General features: G+C 40.9%; 2 protein-coding genes across 4 annotated transcripts in view; both read left to right on the top strand.

Moving 5' to 3' along the window:
- The first annotated feature begins 907 nt into the window (after nucleotides 1–907).
- On the top strand, nucleotides 908–21,655 carry C8H5orf47 (chromosome 8 C5orf47 homolog). Of its 3 annotated transcripts, none has more exons than XM_074960549.1 (5): nucleotides 908–1,251; nucleotides 3,566–3,654; nucleotides 5,128–5,230; nucleotides 7,452–7,501; nucleotides 9,134–9,489. In XM_074960549.1, exons 1-5 carry the CDS (start codon nucleotides 1,176–1,178, stop codon nucleotides 9,158–9,160), a joined length of 345 nt encoding a protein of 114 aa, XP_074816650.1. In that variant the 5' UTR covers nucleotides 908–1,175; the 3' UTR covers nucleotides 9,161–9,489. The 3 variants fall into 3 exon arrangements, with proteins under 3 accessions (XP_074816650.1, XP_074816648.1, XP_074816649.1); XM_074960547.1 differs by lacking the exon at nucleotides 908–1,251 and adding an exon at nucleotides 1,531–2,083 and having other exon boundaries at nucleotides 9,134–9,486; XM_074960548.1 differs by lacking the exons at nucleotides 908–1,251; nucleotides 7,452–7,501; nucleotides 9,134–9,489 and adding exons at nucleotides 1,531–2,083; nucleotides 21,522–21,655.
- Nucleotides 21,626–21,857, top strand: part of NSG2 (neuronal vesicle trafficking associated 2) — a 40,797-nt gene continuing 40,565 nt past the window's right edge. Inside the window, exon 1 of the mRNA XM_074960551.1 lies at nucleotides 21,626–21,774. The gene's annotated coding sequence lies outside the window, so the exon portion shown is untranslated. The remainder of the gene's footprint in view (nucleotides 21,775–21,857) is intronic.

The raw sequence follows: 21,857 nt of genomic DNA, 5'->3' as shown, positions 1-21,857 counted from the left end.
AAAAGAAAAGGAGTACTTGTGGCACCTTAGACTAACAAATTTATTTGGGCATAAGCTTTCGGAAGTGAGCTGTAGCTCATGAAAGCTTATGCTCAAATAAATTTGTTAGTCTCTAAGGTGCCACAAGTACTCCTATATTTTACATTGTAAGTCTCATGTCACATTAAAAATACTACGGGAAGAGTCTACCCAATATTTGTTCAGTTTAACTTGTAATTTTTTTTTTCTTGTGACCAATTAAATGCTTCAACTGTCTAAGAAATAATATTCATTGGTATTTTCAAAATGCTTACGTGACTAAGCAAAAGTCAATGGGATTGTGCTTTTATGTGCTGTTGAAAATCCCATCTGTTCTGGAAAAGTCTGATAAGTGGCGAAACCCACATCTGCATATAAGAACATTTTCAAATGTAACAGATTCAGAATCAAATGGGGATCTTCTCAATACCTACATCATGCAACCTTTTGACAATGGTTGTACTGGGAACACCACAATTTAAAATACAAATTTGGGCAGAAACGTACACACACGGGTTAAATCTGTATTTCCACTTGTAGCTAAGGCCAGTGAAAACTTTGCACTAATTAACAATCACAGCAGGCTAGGGTCAAGTTTATTGGATTATACTGATGAATTTTAACATTCTATAAAAGCACCCACAGCAAAAAGATGTCAGCTGATACCGTGTTAAATCAAAGTATATACATAAAATAAATCAGTATGTCTCCAGGTGGTGGTAACATAAGAATCAGACTTGAGGTGGCGATAAACTTTGAACAAAGCCTTAAATAACATGGATCAGATTCAACATTGCAGAATCTGATTCTAGCAGGGTGGGCGATATTTTGACAAGTGAGTAAATTATGTCTAGCTTTTCCATCCACAGCAGCATCATGGCAAAGGTGGGTGAGTGGATTTTGTTGCTGCTCTGTCAAGTTTTCATGGCAGTTTTGCAATACTGCTTGTACTGAATTCTTCCCTTAGTCACCGTGATTTAACAATGACCTGTTATTACATGCTAACAAATTTGTTACCCATGTACAGTAAAGAAAATGGTTTATTGGCTTGTGACTCTGCAAGCCATAGCACAGAACTTGGAATTGTGAGTCCTGTATACAACCGATAAGCTGATTCTCCAGTCCCCCCAGGAGCACAGTACAGACTCCAGTTCACCATGTCCTACTGCCAGCTGCTGCAGGACACTGAGCTGAGACCTGGCTCATCCCAGGAAGCAGCTATTAGAACCACAGGTAAGTGCACAGTATGCCACGCTGCCTCTCCCCGCCCATGTGAATGGGCTTTTCCAGGGCCCATCCCTCCATTTTTAATGGACTCCCCAGGATTCCCGCTTCCCCCTCTGAATGGGACACTACCTCTACCAGTCCCAGTGGTCTCACCCCTCCCCACCCAATTCCCACTGGGTTCTTCTAAGCGAGTCACCCCCTCCCAATGCCCGCGGCGTCTCCCCCCCACATCCCAGTGGTCTCTCCCAATCAGGTCTCCCTCCCACACCCAATGAGCTCTTCCAAGCGGGTCACTCTCCCCCTAATGGTCTCGCGCACGCCCTTCGCGGTTGGTTTGGCCGAGAGCTGTCCCCGAGTCGCCTGTGAGAAGACCGAGCGCCCCCGCCTCAGTATCCCTCAAGGATGAAGCCCCGCCCTGGCCGGGAGCGCATGCGGGTAGTTTACGTGAACAGCTTCGGCAGCCACCGCTGCGGCTCCGTGATCCAATATGGCGGTGGTCCCCGCGGCCGCCGGCGCCGTGAGGAGAAGGCCGCTGCTTCCGGTGTCGTAGAGCGAGAGCTGTCCTCTACTTCCGGTCTGAGCCGGAGGCAGGGGGTGGCTTGTGTGGGGCTGCGGGGCGAGGCGGCTGCCGCTCCTAGGGAAGGTCGCGGAAGCCCCTGGTTCCCGGTCCTGCCTAGCACCGGTCCTAAGGGAGCTGGGTCGTGTGCTGCCACCCAGGGACCGAGCCGGGGTGGCCAGGCCGGGGGAGCCCCCAGTCTCCGGGAGAGCGGGCCGGGGCTGCGGTGCACACAGGGCAGAGCCGGCGGCAGCGTGCAGGCGCCCGGCAGCCAGAGATACGGTACGCGCCACCCTGGAGAAGGGATGGGCTGAGCGCAGGTGCCCAGTGGGCGCTGCCCCAGTGGGACGTCCCCTAGGGGCCCAGCCGCAGGGCCTGACTCGAGCCCCCTCTCTTAGTTACGTGGCGAGGAGGCTAATCGCCTCTTCACGTCGAGCTCTTTGGCTGAGCCAGGAGGAGCTGGCATCCCCCACCCCGTTGCATGGCTGGTAACCGCCCTTCCACACAACACACGAAGGGACCCTCACCCTGCGCCAGGAGCAACAAAACTTGGTGCTGTGGGGTGGGAGGGAGAATAACTTCCTTGGCAGGTGAATGGAAAGTGACAAACGCCCAAAGCACTTTTGCTCCAGACCCGGTACACTGGTGAATGGCGAAGCTCCCTCCCCCAGTCAGGGGTGAAGGCAGCTTTGTCCTCTCGCTGTTCAGCCTTCCACATTCCTCACACGGTAGAACGGGGAGCAGAGTCACTGACATCCACCCCAGGAGTTGGTGTGATCTGTCTTCAGGTCCTGGATCCTCTCTGACCTTGGTTGGTAGACCCCAGATGGAATAGTGCCTTTGGAATACTCAAGCTGACATCCATGCATGTCTCAGTGTTCTTTTTCTTTGTGTCTGGGCCCAAATGAGATGGGGATAGATGTCCCTTTATTTGCTTTTAAAAAAAAAAAGAAGGTAGTTTTTCACTTTCAGAAACTTTTCCTGATGTGTTGCTAAAAAGATCAGTTTTGCTGCACAAAATAAAATGGAATGAAAATTGAGAACTTGTCTCAGCTCTCAAAATAAGAGCTTGGGCCTTGAAGGAGATTCTGGGAAAAACTGGGAGACTGTTTCTTAATTTTACAGAACTGTTAACCCTAGGAAGTTTTACAATATCCTTGTAAACATTTTTTAAAAGCCTTTAAGGATGATAGATCCAGATTATCCATTACTTTGTATTTCAGAAATAAAGACAACAGTTCTACTAGTTTATTATGTAGTTATTATTTGCTATCACTTATCAACAGTAAGAGCAGTTAATAGAATTTGTGAGAAAACTCAAATTAGGTTGAGTACAAAGGTGAAATCTTCATTGAATATATTAGTACTGGTCTGCCAAAATAGTTTTAGTACTAGGAGCAAGCGAGATATCAGACTTCAGTATCACAGTACTGATTACCATCTTCGCTTCAGCTCAAACAGGATTTTAGTGGATACTATCAAGAAAAATGAGAACTAGAAACCAATGGTATGTCACCTGAATGCCTAGTGTCTACGCTTTCAATTGTTATAGAGTATTAATCTCTGATTTAAGCAGTTTGAGATATCAGACACTAATAATTGTAACGGAAGAAAAAACAAGGTGATAATCAGAATTATGTGATATGAAAGTCTGATATCTCACAGTCTGCCAGTGCTCGAAATGAATACTGTTTAACATGGAAGGATGGAGAATCCCCACTAGTTGGATACATTCAAGCTCTTTAACTTTAATTTTTCTTGTAGGTGGTCTTCAGATGAATCAGGCTGATAAGTTTGGATTCCCTTTCACTTCTAAAGTGGTTAATAAAGTAACAAAACAGAAAAAGGAAAAGGTATAAAATATGGGACTAAAGTGAACGAAAGTGTTAGCATTTTAGAAGATAAACTCCTGCTTGCACTGTGTGTGTGTGTGTGTGTGTAAGAAGGAGCGTGTGTGAGAGATGCAAAAGGATGTTATAGGAAGTTTCACTTGCAGGAATGAAAAATAGTATTATCTTCACCCCTTTAGAGTTTGAATCTGCAAGATCTGAGAATTCTGGCCCCAGTCCAGCAAAGCACTTCAGCATGTGCTTAACTTGAACACCAGTAGTTCCTTTGATTTAAATGACTGACCCAGCAATGCTTTGATGGGTCAGGGTCAGAATGCACCACACCTTGCTGGATTAAGCCCATAAAGGCCAAATTCTGTCCCTACTTATATATTTTAGGTAATGGGGTTGCTTAGGGAACAGATAAGTGAGAGGAACATTTGGCTATTAATATTATATTAATAGAAATACAAAATTCCATTCTGTGTCACAAATGTATTTCTGGTACTATTGAATAGTTCACGCAATGCTTGAAGTTAAAAAGACACATTTTTTACAATGGTAACTCATGAGATTTACCATATGTGAGATACAAGTACCCAGGTATAATATAATACAGTAATGTCATCGATATATGATTTAAAACAAGGAGAAAACAACTGACTTCAGAGGTGCAGCTAACACTTGCTACACTGTCTCTTCTAGTTCATTAAATAGTCTGCAAGAAGAACAAGGAATGTATTTTACATTTTAGCACTGAAGCTTAATGAAGAAGAAATTATTAGATTTAGACTAGTTTCACAGTGGATGGTCCAGATATCACTATAACTTTAGCATGTTATAGCAATGTAAATCCTGTAATCTCCTATTTTTGATGTGTTAGCATATCTGAATTTGCTAGTGCTTCAGTTTTGGTATTTATGATGGCAGTTTGCCATCATAGTTGTGCCAGTTACAGAGGGAATTTTTTACGTTTTTCAACTGAAAAGGTCAGTAGATAACATAAAAGTAATTAATATTGATATATCAGAACAGGTCAGGTCATTGCCATGCTGGAATCTGAGTGCTAGGTCTAAATTGCACTGCAGGCAAGGGACTGGAAGGAAATGTGCTTGACCCCTGGGGAAAAGGATCATCTTGCATCTCTCTCATGTATTCCCCTTCTGGCTGACCCTGAAGAGACTTTAATGGCCCCAGAGGGAGTCACATCCAGTTCTCCTCCTCTGGAAGGACAGGATCACAAGTGCTGGGTAATGAGAGATCCAGAGAAGAAGGTGAATGAAAAATATGGAGGAATAATCCAAACACTGATTTTAGACTTGTAAAATAAATGTGGTTTATGTTCAGACATCTAGTCAATTACTAGAGTTGCAAACAAAGCAGATTGACTACCCTTGAATGTTCAGTGCTGGACAATTCAAAATCCTATTTAAGAGGAGATTTTTAAAACAAACTTTTTGACACTGTTCATTGAGAATGTTCTTCCTTTATTTTTAGTCTGAAGTCTTTCATGGAGTGTTGAAAGTAATTTCAAAAATGCTTGAAGAAAATGAAAAGTTTAGAGGCAGACTGTTGACTTGCAGTCAGTTCAATACTGAAGGTAGGTAATGAACCAATAACATTACATTAGCGAATACAAATAGGTTCTTAATACATATGCATTGACTTAAGAGCTCCAGATTTGGGGTCTATTAAGTTACTTTTGGGTGATATGCTTTCACAACTCATGGATTTTATTGCATACTTGGTCATTGTTACCTGTGTTTGAACTGCCCTCTGGTTCCATTGAGAGTCTTGTAGTAAGTGTGTGTAATTGGAAGGGGGTGGTGGCAGTAGCTCTTTACTACGCTGTAGAATATGAAAAACATGAACATAAAAGCAAATGGAGTCTGGACATTTTTCTGACCATGTAAAATATGTAATGAAACTATTGTTCACAGATGCCTGTACTAGTTAAGGGAAATACTTGAAGATGAATAATTTTTTTCACCTGCAGTATAAAATTGGAAATAGTTTGACTTCATGTAAGTCATAAATAAATTAGTTCCCACAAATGTGAATTGTAACCTAATTTAACATAACTAACAAAATTAATCCTCAAGTTGTGGCCTGACCACAGCTATTTCATTAGTGGAAAGTGACACAGGAATTAAAGCTGACACACGGAATAGATGCAACTGCAGTTAGAGTTGTTGTAGCTGCTACTACAATTTAAGGTAATACAGTATATGCTTACAAACAAAATTGGAATTTCTGGCTTGGCAATTTGATTAGTTTTAGGAAAGAGAATTTACCAATCCATTAAATATTATCAGTTAAATTAAAAGTGGCATATTCTCTCGGTGTCTGCTTAGCTCACATTAGTATTAATAGAAGTTTTTCTCATGCTGGGAGGACAGGGTATATACTAAAATAGTTGTAAGCCATTGTTAGTGACTTTTGTTAGTAAACCTTTGTATATTTTACCTGTATGAATTTTACACATACCTGGTTCCAAAATGCTTCCATAAGACTGTACTCAATATAAAATGCTGCCTTACCATTTATGTGGTAAGACTTGTTGTGTCTGCTTACTTGTTTGCATGAATGGAATGTATACAATAAATATACAACTGTAGGATTGTATTTGACTTATGCCCACTGTCTCTCCTCTTTGCAAACACATGTCAGTGGGCATTGAATATGGGAGTTTGACAGAGGTCAGGCATAGAATCCTTTTTTCAGGCTTTTACATTCCCTTTCTGTGAGAGGGGGTTTGGCTGGAATATATTTATTGTTGTTCCACTGGCCATGTCTGTGACCTCTCCACAATCCTCTTCTGTAGACTTGCTGTCGAAGCCAATGTAAAGCAGTGCTCCTCAGCATGTGAAAGCTGTGGACCCCATACATAGCTTTTCCTTGGCCCTCCTTGCACCCCTGAATCATTGTGGGGGTTCATTTGCACAGCCCTTATTTGGGCCGAAGGATTTGGCATTTATGCAAGAAAAATAACTTCCCTAGTTTAATTTTTTTAAAAAGATGTCCTACATAACCAGGGAGAAGGAGAAATTGAGCGTGTAGTAGAGCTTCGGGAGGCAGTCATATGTTAGAGAAAGATCCAAAGCAATTCTCTCAAGGTCTGGCAACAAACCAGAAAGCTTTGTTATTGTTTGGGATACATTCGCTTGTTAGGACTTAGAGCCTTTTAAAATTATGGCTGCTAGTTGAGTCTTCCATTTGTTAAGGGGGTGGTTCTATGAGCTTTCCCAAGAGGCTTGTGTTTATTTCAGGAATGAATGGACATGGGCTGTTTACTTCTCAACTGTGTTTTCAGTTGCTTGTCTCTTTTATCATCTGGGGTTAGATAACATCATTTATCTTTAGGTTTAATTTGCATCCACTGAAACAAACTTTATGCTATCCTCAGTCCTAATTGCAACTCATTTTTCTTAAGCTTTAATTGTGATTCTCATTAAGCCATATTTAGCTGAAATTCTTTAACCCTAACACCTCCTTTTTAACTAGCAGATTTTGCACAGTATTGCCTCAAGGTGATAAGTCTCCTATTGATCTAAATTTTTCATTAAACAAATAGCAAAAATACATTAAAATATCAACTCTGAATCAACTTCAGTTGTGCTTTACAATTTTTTAAACTAGATTAATACAACTAGCAAATTAATCTTGCATTTTATTATCTCTGTGGATAGTTTTATTGGAAGATGAAAGTCTGTTGCAGTTTTAATGCTACATATTTCTTCAGTGGAAAACTAGCAATCAAAATCAGATACAGTACAAATGAAAATGATGTCACTGTGCCTACACATTGTATTCTTCCACAGGCAGTGATGTGAACCAAAGCTCACAGAATGAGGCTTCATGCATGGACAGAGTAAGTAGTCAGTTAAACGCCAAACAAGTTCAAATGGCAAAATAAGTTTTTAGTATAATCAAAATATATGCATAAAGATATTGTTAAAAGATACAAAAGCATGATATTTTTATAAAATACCTTAGTCATTTAATATAAAGCTCAAATATGGCTTTTAAGGGTCTAAACCATGCTTGGGAAGAGGAGTACGAGCATCAGCCACCATCAGCAGCAGTGCTTTATACCTCTGAAAGACTGGGAAGCAACTCTTGCTATACCTTTTACTGCCTGGTTCATTTCTGCCAGTGTGTGTGTGAGACAATGGCTGTGACCCATTTTGCTCAAACCCTCTCTGGGACTTCTAGTTTGCTGGCAGTGCTTGCAGCCTCCCAGCTCTTTGATGCTGTTTATGGATGCCCCTGTGCAGGAGCATGGGAAAGGTTTCATTGAGCTTTTTCTCCTTTAGTGCACCAATAAAGAGTTAGCTATAACATGTTTTAATAAATATGGGTCATTGTACTTTTAAAGATCTGCTGAAGCACATATTTGTAAATAGATAATTGAAGTGCAGAGGCCAGAATTGTATACAGTTTGGAATTATTTTGTTTTACATATTTAGGCTCACTAAATTAATATGAGTTGTCTCTTCAAGGAGTTACTTGGTATATAAATATAAAAGTTAAACATTCTCAAATGCCATAGTATGTGGTATCAGTATTCTGAATAACATAAGTGCAGTGTCATATGAAGATGTATGTTTGTTTTAGTCATAATGTTCGGGCCATCAGTTAAATAGATTTAATTCTAAACACAATGGACTAGACCGTTGGTCTGATCTAGTTCTGTGTAGTGCAGGATTTGATTGGAGGGGGTGCACAATGACTTGATCCATATCATTACACCCCTCTAATAATCCATTCTTAATCCCGGCAATGCCCAGAGGTCAGTTTGATTGTGCTGTAACTTTGAGCAGCCTCAGAGTTGTTCTAATTTGCATCTGTCTGTAATAGCTTCAAGGGGCCATTCCACTAGCCAATGATTACAGGAGCACAGCAGCATTCCGACCATGCTATGTTTCCCCAAACACAACCCCTAGTTTGCGGGCTGTGAAAGAGTGAAGTATAGGGACAGCTATGCTGGTTATATAGCACTGAAGGATTTTAATACCTGGGGAGACATCAGCAGGCCACTTAAACCATACTTAAATCTGCTTTGTACTGCTGTAGCATTGCAAATGAGACTTAACGGGGCTAGGGATCAGAACCAATATGTATGTGTTTCAGAGTAGCAGCCGTGTTAGTCTGTATTCGCAAAAAGAAAAGGAGTACTTGTGGCACCTTAGATACTAACCAATTTATTTGAGCATAAGCTTTCGTGATGCATCTGATGAAGTGAGCTGTAGCTCACGAAAGCTTATGCTCAAATAAATTGGTTAGTCTCTAAGGTGCCACAAGTACTCCTTTTCTTTTTGCGAATATGTATGTGATAAGTCTTTTTATTGAACTGTAGCATTTTTAGAATTCTCAAGTGTAAATTAAAGGAATCTGAATAAAGCCTTTAGCCTTTGTCATGTACTATGTAACTAATCTAACTGTTGCATGTATTTTTATATTAAAAGAAATTGCTTCAGTTTTGTCATCTTTTTTTCTTTAGAATGAGTCCATCTTTGGATGGGTGTAGCAAAGAAGTAAACGAAGATTCAGTTTCAAGTGTTGCATTGAATTAGTGTTCATTTTAGATCTGATCTAACACCCATCTGACATTAATGAAAAGACTGAAAATGATTTCAATGAGCGTTGGATCTATATAGTTTGTCTGTCTAGCATTTTCGCTTGAGAGCTACATTTTAATATGGGTTCAATTAAACTTTTCAGTTACAGAGTATTGTTTTGTAGAAATCCTTATTAAGCATAATACATCATTTAGTCATTGTTAATTTTTGAAGGCTTTTTAATTAATATTATAGTGTGATGGTTTGCATTCAAAAGAATAGTAATATTTTATGTTAATTATATTATGAATATATATGTTGTATAATCAGCAGCTTGTCAGAATTGTTAACAAACTTGTGTTTAGTAAAATAAAATTTCATACAAGATATCTCTGTCTAAAATGAATGAACCACTTTCATTCTATTGATTTAAATATTTTTTATTTTATTATATTAAAACAACATACAATCACCCTTCTGTTCATTCATCCATTGATACATGAATCTCAGTAATTATTTCAAATAAGAATCCAGGTGAATCCTCTCTGCCTCATCATTCATCATCAGGCACATAATGATAGTTTCATAATCAAAATGTATTGTTTATCTGGGTGCCCTTAATAGTAACATGAGGTGATTTTCTTGTGTTATAGAACCTTAAACTTGGAGTTTTGATTGATTGTTGAAACCTTTTTAAGGAGATCGCAAAAATAATTTTTCTGTGTGTTGACAGGTTTCAGAGTAGCAGCCGTGTTAGTCTGTATCCACAAAAAGAAAAGGAGGACTTGTGGCACCTTAGAGACTAACAAATTTATTTGAGCATAAGCTTTCACGAAAGCTTATGCTCAAATAAATTTGTTAGTCTCTTAGGTGCCACAAGTCCTCCTTTTCTTTTTTCTGTGTGTGTATTTCCTCTCTATAGATAAAATATTTATCTGTCATTCTTAGACCTTTCTTATTTTTATGAAAGAACAAATTTTCATTTCAAAATGTCTCAGCATTTGCAGATATAATGACTAAAATTTCAGCAGCGTTGAGCTTTAATAACATGCTAGTGGTTGTGTCATCAAGCAGCAAAACACTTGGGAGGGTTTAAGCTCAGTTTTCCTAATGATAAACTGCAAGTAAATAACTAGGCTGTACCTTTTTGATTGAGTACTCTTGCATTAAAGTTCTCATTTTGAACAGTGATGTGTTGTAGAATAATATTTTAATGTTACTCAAAATAGTTGACGTTTCAGCTTGGGGAAAGAAAAATATTCAGATAAGCACATGATCATTTTTTCAGGAAGAGTAAAAGTTTGTAAGTCCCTTGATATTTGCTTAATATGCAGTGGTGATGTAGCTGTGTCGATACCAGGATATTAGAGAAACAGGGTTGGTGAGGTAATACCTTTTATTGGACCAACTTCTGTTGGTGAGAGAGGCAAGCATCTGAGCTTACACAGAGCTTGAAAGCTTTCCTCTCTCACCAACAGAAGTTGGTCCAATAAAAGATATTACCTCACCCATCTTGTCTCTCTATTTGCTTAATAGATATGTAGGGTCAGAATTTTTTTTTTTTTTATTGTTTATGGGTTGGTCATTCTATTTCTGCAGTTCTGACAATATGAAAAGCTGTCTGAAGCTTCTTTAATGTATGTAAATCCCAGTTTGTGAGCTCTAGAGTTGATGTTATTTCTGAGTAAACTACTACTAACAGGTTTCAGAGTAGCAGCCGTGTTAGTCTGTGTTCACAAAAAGAAAAAGAGTACTTGTGGCACCTTAAAGACAAATTTATTTGAGCATAAGCTTTCGTGAGCTACAGCTCACTTCATCGGATGTGTTCAGTGGCTGCATCCGATGAAGTGAGCTGTAGCTCACGAAAGCTTATGCTCAGATAAATTTGTTAGTCTCTAAGGTGCCACAAGTACTCCTTTTCTTTCTACTACTAACAGTTAGCATCCTTCGTGGCATAGACCGAATGGGCCATGGAGATTAAACCACTCTTTCACCTTTATGATTGATCTTTCGTGGGGAGGAGAGAAATATATTAGCCTGGTAATGTGAAGGAAGAATGCCCATGCTATTCATGTTCTTTGGATAATAAATATGGACTTCACTCTCCACAGCTGTGCTAAATTGACTTTAAAAGGAAGAAATTACACTACATAACAATGGACCTGATTCTTCACTATTTTGCACTTTGTGTAGTCATTTATACCTGCCTGAAGTGGGTGTAAATAGCTGCCATTGTTATTTGGTAATATGTTACCCCCATATTGCACTCACTGTGCACATGTGTAAATGACTACACAGGGTGCATGGTTGGGGAGAATAAGACCCAATGAGATAGATTGAGCCTTTTGCTGGTACAGGTGTCAGTGCAGCGACTGGGGGAAGGTAGTTTGAATGTGCCGTATTCAGAGGCTGTTGGGGTGAGCTAGTTTAGCACCCAGTATTATATCCCAGTTTTAGTGTGGCTTCTGTGGCTCTTTACAGGGACACTAAATAGCCTGGGTTCAGGTTGGCCATGGCCTCTCCCATCTCTGATCCATCCCTCTCCTTTCTCTGGCATGCCTGTGCCCTGCCTCCACTCCATTCCCAGATCACTCTAGGATGCCCCTTATCCCAGGGTGGTAGGTGGGTGTAGAGTACCCTTGCACTGAGGGTATTCTCTGGGGCACTTTAGACTTGTTCTACAGCCTCTTTGTGTTAGCTTGGCTAGCACAAAGGGATTGCAAGGCAGTGCTGAATAGGGCCCAGTATTGGAATAGTAGTGAAGTCTGGCTTCTGACAATAGTGGCCTGATTTCAAATACACTGATGTAAGCAGGGGTAATTCTACTGAAATCAAAGGAGTTAAAATTCTGAAAAACAAGTCTGAAAGAAGAATCAGCTCCAGTATGTAGACCCTATGCAAAGAGCAATCCACACCATGAACATCAACTCAAACACCTAAAGCACAGTGAACAATATTCCAGTTATAGTATTTTATGTTCTTAATTTGAAGTGCTAACCATAAACTGTAGATGAAATAATGTGTATTGTGTTGAGTAATAACATTCCTATGTGAACCAGACAAGTGACATCATCAACAAGAAAAAAGAGTTGTCATCCACAAGAAATAAATTATTTAAAATTGATTCATTAAAAGGAACAAGGAATAAGCAGTGAAACCTCAGCGCATCAGATCATATGCATCAGAGTTCAGTAATCAAATGACCCTTCCTTGATACCCCTTAACAGTTACCCCAGAAAAGAGAAGCAAATGCCATTTCATCTTGTTTCTGGGTAGGAATAGTATTTTTCAGTTTTCTTTTCAAACTACAAATAAATTACTTTGACTTTTTAATAAGAAATCTAGATGGGCACGTGCTCAATGCAGGGCAATATATGAAATTATGGGTGTGACGGGCTGGATCACAGAAAGCCCTTTGGGACTGCCAACTGATGTACCAAGACTACTGCCCCTGCTTTCCGTGCCAGCTTGAGACTCCAGCACCCTGTCTTGCTGAGCCAGACACACCAGTCTGCTCCAACTCAGACCCAGGGTCTGAACCATGTGCCCCAAAGCTGCAGACTTAACTGAAAGCAACTTAAGAAGTGTTCCTGTCACTCTGCACCCACCAAATTTCTCCTTTGGGTGCTCCAGGGCTGGAGCACCCATGGAGTCGGTGCCTAAGGCACCACTTTTGGCCTGTTAAATTTAGAAGCCCTTTTAGAACCCGTTGTCCCTCACGGGACAACAGGTTCTAAAAGGGCTTCTAAATTTAACAGCCGGTTCTAGTGAACCGGTGCAAACCAGCTCCAGCTCACGACTGTGTACATGTCTGTTCTTCCTACAAGGGTCAGTCAGCAGGATTCCTCTGCACCTCCATACATGATTTTACAGCCTGAAACCCAGTCAGGATATTAACACTTAGCCATAATGATGTTAATTAAAAATTAACATTGTTAGCTGTTTGCTGATTATTTCAGCAGAAGCATTCGGCTGTTTTGGGATTTTGAGCAGACTTTAGGGCTGTGAGCAGAGCTTGCGATGTTAGGCGGAGCTTGGCCAGAATAGCAAGGTGATCTTCAGCTACACTGAACATTAATATACAGTGAACCGTGCATTTAGGGAAACCTCCAGTAGGCAACTCCCTGTTTTAACTTTTAAGTATATCCTCAAGGCTTCCGCTACATTTTGTTTGACCTCTAGTTTAGCAGGCGATTGAGTTTTGTTGCTCCTTTGGGAGGTGGCTTAAAGCTGATTTAGCAGTGTATGTAATTTTTTGTGTATGGGTACAGTAGGTCCTGTAGGTATGAAAGAAAACAGGATCCAACTATTTAAGGGTCTTATAAATATATTTGCAATGACATAAGCAAAGTTTATATTTTGGCTAGTATTGTAATTGCCTAAGTATTTATGTAACTATGATGATAGGATACTGGTTGCACAGTAACCAAGACAACATTGCCTTGATTTGTTGAGCAGAATAGGTTTTTCACCAAACCATAATAGCAAATGAAACTGTTTTTAAATGGAAGCTTATATTCTGGGGAAAAGAGAAAAATCTCTGGAAGAGCATTAAGCCTAGTGAGCCATAATTTTTTTCCATAAGTATTCACAAGCAATCACTAATCAGCTGGTGACAGTGCCATGGAGATTAGATCTGATGAAGACAATGCATGTATGACAATTTTACTACTGCCATTGTAGGCTGTAAAAATCAATACATGTGTTTACATTTTCGTTTGACAGTGGCAAAAGATAAGGAGACCTCTGAGGAAAAGGGAATGATTATGCCTAGTGCCTCCTGAGGCCTGAGAAATTCTGAGTGCTTTCACCTCCCATTGATTTCAGCACTTCTTAGAACTGGATCCTTTTGCTTCTTCCACAGTGTATGTGGCATGTCAATGAGATGCTCTGTGGTATTGCTCTAAGTGTGTCTGAGTAAGATAAGTGGCTTTGCTCAATTGTGGATGTTGCTAGGTTGATTGTGAACATGGCTGGTTTGTGCATGTTATTGGCGTTCATGAGGAGAATAAATTATTTTAATTATGAACGTGTGGAAATTACTGCACATTTGGCATTGTTGTACAGACAAATAATGGAGAGCGATTACAAGAACAGAACTGTTGCTCAAAGGTTCATCAAGGCACTGAGAAATGCTGCTTCTCCTCCAGAATGTTGTCATCTATATTTTAAAGTTAATAATAAATGAACATTTAAAATTACTTTTATTTCTGCTTTGTGTTTTTCCTTGGTGTTGTCATGTGTGTGACAAGAAGTCAGCACTGTTGCTGTAATTTTGCATGCTGGATGAAATGCTCCATAGTTGGGACTACCACTAAATAAGCCTTACTTAAAAACATGTATAATTTACTTTTTTACTTTACTTGTTATACTGCATTTAAACTAGTGGTATCCCTGAAACTATTACAAGGTAAATCTTCCTGACTATAAAACCAAGTAGGCTGTGGAATAAGTTCCCGAGGAAGATGGTAGAAGCCCCATTACTTGGAAACGGTTACACTAGACTGGACAAAACGCTGGGAAATGTGCAGTAGAACAATCTTTCAGCGAAGCTTTTTCCATCTACAACACCTGTGGTCAATGAGATCATTTTAGCAGAAATATTCAACTATTCTGGGATTGTTATTTTGCTTACATACTGAATTACCACTTATTTCAGATAGAGGGCCAATTTCATCCCTGGCATAAATCTGTTGACTTCAGTGGAATCAGAATAGGGAAGGGACACATTTGGCCTATTCTGCCTCCAGAAGTTAGCCTCCTGAATCCCTTTCAAAATTATTCTGTGTGGATGATTTAGAAGCAAAACTAATAATTCAGCAGAATAGTCTCATTTTCCCCTATGAACTGTCATGTTCTGGCTTGTCTGAAGTTGCTCTACATTTTCAAATACTATCCTTGGCATGCAGAACTGTGGTTCTTCAGCTCTCAAAGTGCTACAGTGGTTTTTCCTTTCTCTCTCAGTAATTCCTGTTGCCTGTCCACACACCTCCAAACTCTTCCATTGGTCTCTTGTGCTCCCAGATTTCCAATATATATTTGATGGAAGTAATGTTGCAACATAAAGTAGTGTGCACAACTATGAAGAAAATGCATTTGTGCATGAAATATATTTAATGAAAGAGAAAATGTGCTTAAATATTAATATATCATAGACCATGGGGGAAGATGGAGATAGTAATTTTATAAGAAGAAGATTGAGAGTAGAATGATTTATATCTTGGGACTCTTAAATTGTGTAGAAGTTCAGCTATTTTGTAGCTATCACACACTTGTTGACAAGTTGCAGAAATTAAAAATCTAGTGAAATGCTACATCTGAGACCTAGTTACAAATCTTAGGCCTTACTGTTAACTGGTAATGAAAGCAATAATTCTATTCTGATTTGTTTAGCTGGAAATAGAAAACAATAGACTCTGGGTCTCTTATTAAAGGAATAAAAAGGGGCACATTTTCTGTTGACAGAAGGATTGTCTTGGTGTACCCATGGCATTTCCTGTTGATCATATTGCTTCTTTCTCTTATTGCCAGTCATTGATCTGCTTTGTGTGGGTAGAAATGTTAGACGTATTCACTCTGTAGTAAAATCTGTAAGTTACTGTTTGCTTTGTTGTTTTCAGTTTGCTTTCCCATACACTGGCTTAATGGTGTCTCTCTCTTTGGATCTTGCTGACAGCTTTAAAATGTCAATTTTATACGAATCACCCAGTTTTGTAAGTTTATTACTGCTATTTCATATCTATTTGTGAAGATCAGAGTTGGCGATTTTCAAAGAAACATTTTCAAATGAAAATGAGGCTTTTACACTTTCTAAAATCGCCACAGGGATTTCCTCTGTCTTGTGGAGGAAATTCTGCAATTTCCCTTTATCAGGTTGCCACACTTTTCAGATGATGGCACTGTGGAATTTCATTAGATGCATTCCCTGTGTATATTCACAACCATACCTGCTTATTTTTAGTGTCAAAGATGTTTTTACGCCTGTCAGTCCTGGAGAGCTAAGGCAGAATGAGGGGTTCTATTCTGTCCTGTGTATCCTCAACATATTTATTTATTTAATTCCAGTCAGTTACCTATGGTATTGCAAGGTATAACTTCATGGAATTTAATAAAGAATATAATTGGTAAATGCACAAGAAGGAGTAGAGTACAGTGTGCTGCCCCTTATCTGTGTTGGCCCTGAAGGGGTAATGGGAGTAACAATCAGGAAAAATATTTTAATACTAAAATAAGTCTGAATATATAGAGTCAATATGCTGAGTAAGCAGGTCCCATTTTTGTACCTGCATTCTTCATAGCACAAGCACAGTCTCGATGGGTTTGTGGAGGTGGTGCTGAAGGCACAATTTGAAAGGCATAGATTTGCACAAATGTCACTAATGACATCATTTGAAGGAAGTGGGGCTGCATAAGTGTCACTGAGCACATAATTTGACTTGCAGGATCTTTACTGGTGTTGATATACAGTGGTGCTGGAACGCTTTATATAGTGGGAGTGCTGAGAGCCATTGAACCAAACTATAAACCCTGTATATGATGGAAACCACTTCAAGCCAGGGGGTTCTGCCATACTCCGAGTTCCAGCACCTATGCTGATATATGTGAAAGAGAGGTTTGACTTTGAGATCACAGGGTGAATTTGCAAGCCTGGAAGTTAGAAAAACATCCGTTTACTTCATAGTACTCTTACCTGGAAATCACTAACACACACTAAACATGGAAAGCCAGGATGCCATTTTTAAGGAATTGCTTCTCATAGAAGAAGTGCACAAAAGTTGGCACAAAGTGATTATATTGTTTCATAACCATTCACTTGAGTACCTGGAGTGACATAGTCATCTGGCTGGTAGAGGAGCTGTATAATTCCAGTGTGTACTCAGCAGCAGATAATTACACTAAGTATCTTTAATAATATAATGAGATATAAAGTATCCTCTTATATGTCTGGAGAAAAATTTCAGTGGGCTTTGGATAAGGCCCAGATATGCAAAATATTCAGGATTTAACATGAATTCAAAATTAAGGAAAAGAAATGGTCAATTAATTTTTTTAAAAGTATAACTTTTATTACTTGGTCAAAAAAGGGGCATAATCTCTCAGCATGAGAGACTTTTTCCTTTTGCCCCATGCCTTGTTCATACACACTATTTAAACCATGTTCTGAAGACAAAATTATTAACGTTCTCATGGGCTTGTCAGTGGTACTTGTCATTATAGTATCTGAGTGCTTCACAAACAGTTTATCTTCACAAAATGCCTGTGAGAGGAGGAGGTATTATTCTCATTTTACAGATGGGGCCCTGAGGTGCAGAGAGATTAAGGTAAAAAGTATTCACTATTTTGGGTGTCTAATTTGAGACACCGTCGGACCTGATTTTTCAAAATACTTAGAGCATTATATAGCACTTCATGTGTTTGAAGCACAACTCCCACACAGACTTCAGCTGCAGCTGTGAGTTCTCAATACTTCTGCACATCAGTGCCAAAGTTATAAGGAAATGAAGGAAATACAGTTAGTGACCACCTCTGAGACGTTTGATTTAAATGACTTAACTAAATTCACATAGGAACACTGTGGCACAGACAGGAATAGAATCCAATTCTCCAGGGAAGCATTCAAATTGCTTTACTTATTACACTGTCTTTTCTCTTCCTGCAATCTGCCTTATTCACTATGCACCTTCCAACTTCTGCAACAAATGGAGGGGTCTCACAGACCCCAGTCTCCTTCACTACATAACCCTGATTCATCCCCAAAGCAGGTCCATCTTGTGCACTGAATTAGGTGGGCATCCTGTGGAAAAAACCGATACGATCATGTATTTAAAACTGCACAAAGGAGCTGAACTGCACAGACAACCTAACTCTGACATTTCCTAACTGAGGAGTAGGGGTCCACTTAAATTGCTAAGAAATCACACAATTTTTGCAGGTTGGTCACGGCATAAATAGCATATTTCGCAGATGTGTTACACAGCCACAACATTTGCTATTTAGGCCATGACCAACACAAAAGAACATGTGATTTCTCCTCAGCGTTATTCAAAATAGGGGTCTGGACCCAAAAGGGGGTTGCAAGCCGATTAGGTCACGTCATTGCCACCCTTACTTCTCCCCTGCTGCTGGTGGGTGGCGCTGCCTTCGAGCTGGGCGCCTGGGCACCAGCTGCCGCTCTCCACTCTGCCTCTACAGCTGGCTGGCTGGAGATCAGATTTCACAGTCCATGATGCGATTTTCACAGCCATGAATTTGGTAGACCCTGATTTATGAGTGCTTGACTTTGCAACTTTAATAGTGTTCTTTTAATGTAGGGTTACATGTGCATAATTTCCTGTTTTGTTTGGTTTTTTGGTTTTTTTTTACTAAAAGCAAACTGAGAAAAACAGAAATTCCATCATGTGGCATCTTATTGACTGCCACATGGGCCATCAGCAGGTTTGGAACCTTTAGATACACCACATAGACTTCTGACTCTTGAGCTAATGGAGTAGCTGATAGTAGTAGTAGGTTGTCATCCTCTGTGTGGACCAGAACTAGATGCAAATGGGACATTGCCACTGGGTTGCACAGATATTTGCTAACAGCAGAAGAATAGTGAGACTCAGGAATCTGGATTTCATTTCAGGGTCTGGAAAGCAGAGTGCTGTAGTGGGCATCAATCTTCTCTCCTTTCCTCCCAAGCATTCCCTTTTTTGCCCACTCCCCTCCAACCTGGTCCCTGTTCCAATCCTCTCTCTTCACCACACCTGACTCCTTATCCCAGTCCCAGTCTCTTCACCTAGCTGGCCCCAGTCTTCACTCCTTAGACTACTCATCCTAGTCTGCACCTCCTTGCTCAGCAAGTCTTAGTCTCTCCCCTACATACTCTCTACCTCAACCTCCATCTCCCCACAGCTTTCCAGTCCCAGACTCCTTCCCAATTGCCCAACCAGCCCTCAATTCTTTGTCCTAGTCTCGTTGACCAGCCAGTCCCATTTGTCCCCTCCTGGCTTTTCATCCAATTTATCTCTCTCTGTTGGCCTCCAGTTGGACCCCTCCTGGTCCCTGTTCCCTGACCCTACTGGCTCACTATCCCAATCTCCTTCTCCAGGCTCCTCACCCAATCTTCAGGGTTTGTGCCCCTCTACCCCTTCCCCCCAGCTCGTTGTCCCAATCTCTTAGTCCAGCCAATCCAAGTTCTTCCCCTGCATTCTGGTTCCCCATCAGAGCCCCACTCATCTCCTTTCCCCTGCTTTACTGGTTCCCAGTCTCAGTCTCCTTGCCCAGCCTGTCTCAATCTCCCCAAAGCTCTTCATCTGATCTCAGTCTTTCCCCACCTACTGGCTCCCAGTTTCCCTCCATATTTCCTTCCCTGGCTCCCAGTCCAAGTGTCCTTGCCCAGCCAGCCCCAATTTCCCTTTCCCCCTCAGCCGCCAGTCTCAGTCTCCCTGTTCCAATCTACCCGTGCCATCTTCCCAACAGTTCTGGCTCTTGTGTTCTCTGTATTCAAATCAGTCAGCCCTGGGCCCAGCTGAGCACATTGATAGCACAGGTGAGACAGGCTCCCTACTCTCAGTTGAGGTGTCTGGACCCAGCAAGCCTTGCAGTACCCCAGAGTTATACTTGCAAGGAAAGTCCTGCTCAGCCCTGAGTTTGAACATGCCCAGCGTGGATGGAATCCTCCAGGAATTTAGCGGCTAAAATCCAAGAACAGTCAACAGAAAATGTGTGAATTATGATTTTTCGAAAACTTATTTTTGCCATATTTGGATGATTTTTTTCAGGGACAGCAAAAGGCAGAGTTTGGACACGAAGGTCACCCCCTGTCAAATGTAAAGTCCCTGCTCCAAAGCAACTGTTTGAAGTAAAGGAGGCCAGATTTTTTCATCATGGGCAAAATAATGTATTTTCCCTAGCATGTTTCTCAGAAATCCAAATAAAAATAAAATAGAATACAGTAAAAAAAAAATATTCAGCCTTAGGCAGACAGCCTGCATGGAAAGTTTCAGCCAAAACAGTTAAAGTTTGGTAAAGTTATAAGCTACTCAAAACAGGCTCTTATAATGGGAAGTGTGGGCACCTTAATGCTAGCTAGTGCTAACAGCCTTGTCTATAATAATTTCTCCCTCAGGGCTTCTTGCACTCAACAGCCATATTTAGCACTTGGAATGAACTCACAGAACTGTAATGAAAGATTTTGTCTCGCCTGTGCCAAGGTATCACTTAACAGCATTGTCACAACTGGGCTCCAAAAGGCCTTCTCTACGCAAACAGTTCACACCTTTTAGAAGTAAATTTAGTACTTGTAAAAGATGCCAAATTGAGAGCCCTAGAGGCAAAGTTTTATATTTATAATCAGTCAGCTAGGGCACCTCCAGTAACAGGGTTAGATTGCCCCATGTTACTCTCTACTCCTAAGCAAAGTGTTTTAGCCCTACCCTACAAAGGCCACTTCTTATCATCTAAATATTATGGTTATGGGTGTAATTGAAATGTAGGTAGATAGAGTTAAGTGTCTGAGCTCAGTCAGTTCTTAGCCTTTGTGTCTGTTAGTACCAAATGAGGTGGTGGTTTTGCAATATAGGAACTTGTCCTCTGGAAGCTGAATGAGACCTTCCATCATCTCATTTCACAAAAGGGCAACCAAGGGCATCAAAGAGGGATGGGCTATTACCAGCAGGAGAGTGAGTTTGTATGTGTGTCTGTGTTGGGGGGGGGGAGGGGGGAAGGGTGAGAAAACCTGGATTTGTGCTGGAAATGGCCCTCCTTGATGATCACTTTAGATAAGCTGTTACCAGCAGGACAGTGGGGTGGGAGGAAGTTTTGTTTCATGGTCTCTGTGTGTATATAATGTTTTCTGCAGTTTCCACGATATGCTATGCATCCGATGAAGTGAGCTGTAGCTCACGAAAGCTCATGCTCAAATAAACTGGTTAGTCTCTAAGGTGTCACAAGTACTCCTTTTCTTTTTTCTTTTTACGAATACAGACTAACACGGCTGTTACTCAGTCCCCTTCTTGTTTCTTTAGGGGGCAAAATCCTGCAACCTTCACTCAAGATTTACTAATTGGAGCCAATAGACGTTTCCCCTACTTAAGTCTGGAGTGAGGACTGCAGGATTTAGCCCCGTCTAGGAAAACTCTTTATTGTTGGTGTACCTTAAATCACAGTTGCACAAACAGCAGTTTCCGGGCTTAGGTACCGCCGTGCAGCATCAGAGCACAAGCTGGAATCGCTGCTCCTGCTTGTACCTGAAAACTCCCCTTGCATTCCCTGAGCAGGCTCCAGGTGGCGCTGGTGGGTAAGCGCTTTCCCGGCTGCCCCATGACTCCAGTGAACTTTTTTCTGCAGCACTTGTGGCCACGCACTGAAACAGCAGGTGGTGCCAGATTCCACATGGAAGCCGCTACCCTCGTATTTGTGTGTGTATCTGCGCGCGCGCGCGCTGCTCTCAGCACTCCACTCCCCGCTTCCCCGTCAGTAGCGTTTGGAGCCAGGCGCCGGCAGACCGGAGCGCTGTCCATTCAGCACCACCTTCCTGCGCTAGGAAAAACCCAGTCCTGCACAGCTCGGCCTGATCCTCCCCAGTAAAGCTTGCTTTGCAGTAAGTACAGGGAGATTTGTGGCTATGGGGTGTGTGTGTGTGTGGGGGGGTGTTGCTGGTGTGTTTTGTGTGTGTGTTGTACA

The sequence above is a fragment of the Natator depressus genome, chromosome 8, assembly GCF_965152275.1.
Source record: "Natator depressus isolate rNatDep1 chromosome 8, rNatDep2.hap1, whole genome shotgun sequence".
Taxonomy (NCBI): Eukaryota; Metazoa; Chordata; order Testudines; family Cheloniidae; genus Natator; species Natator depressus.
The sequence above is the reverse complement of the archived record's forward strand: the minus strand, read 5'-3'. Positions and strand labels throughout refer to the sequence as shown.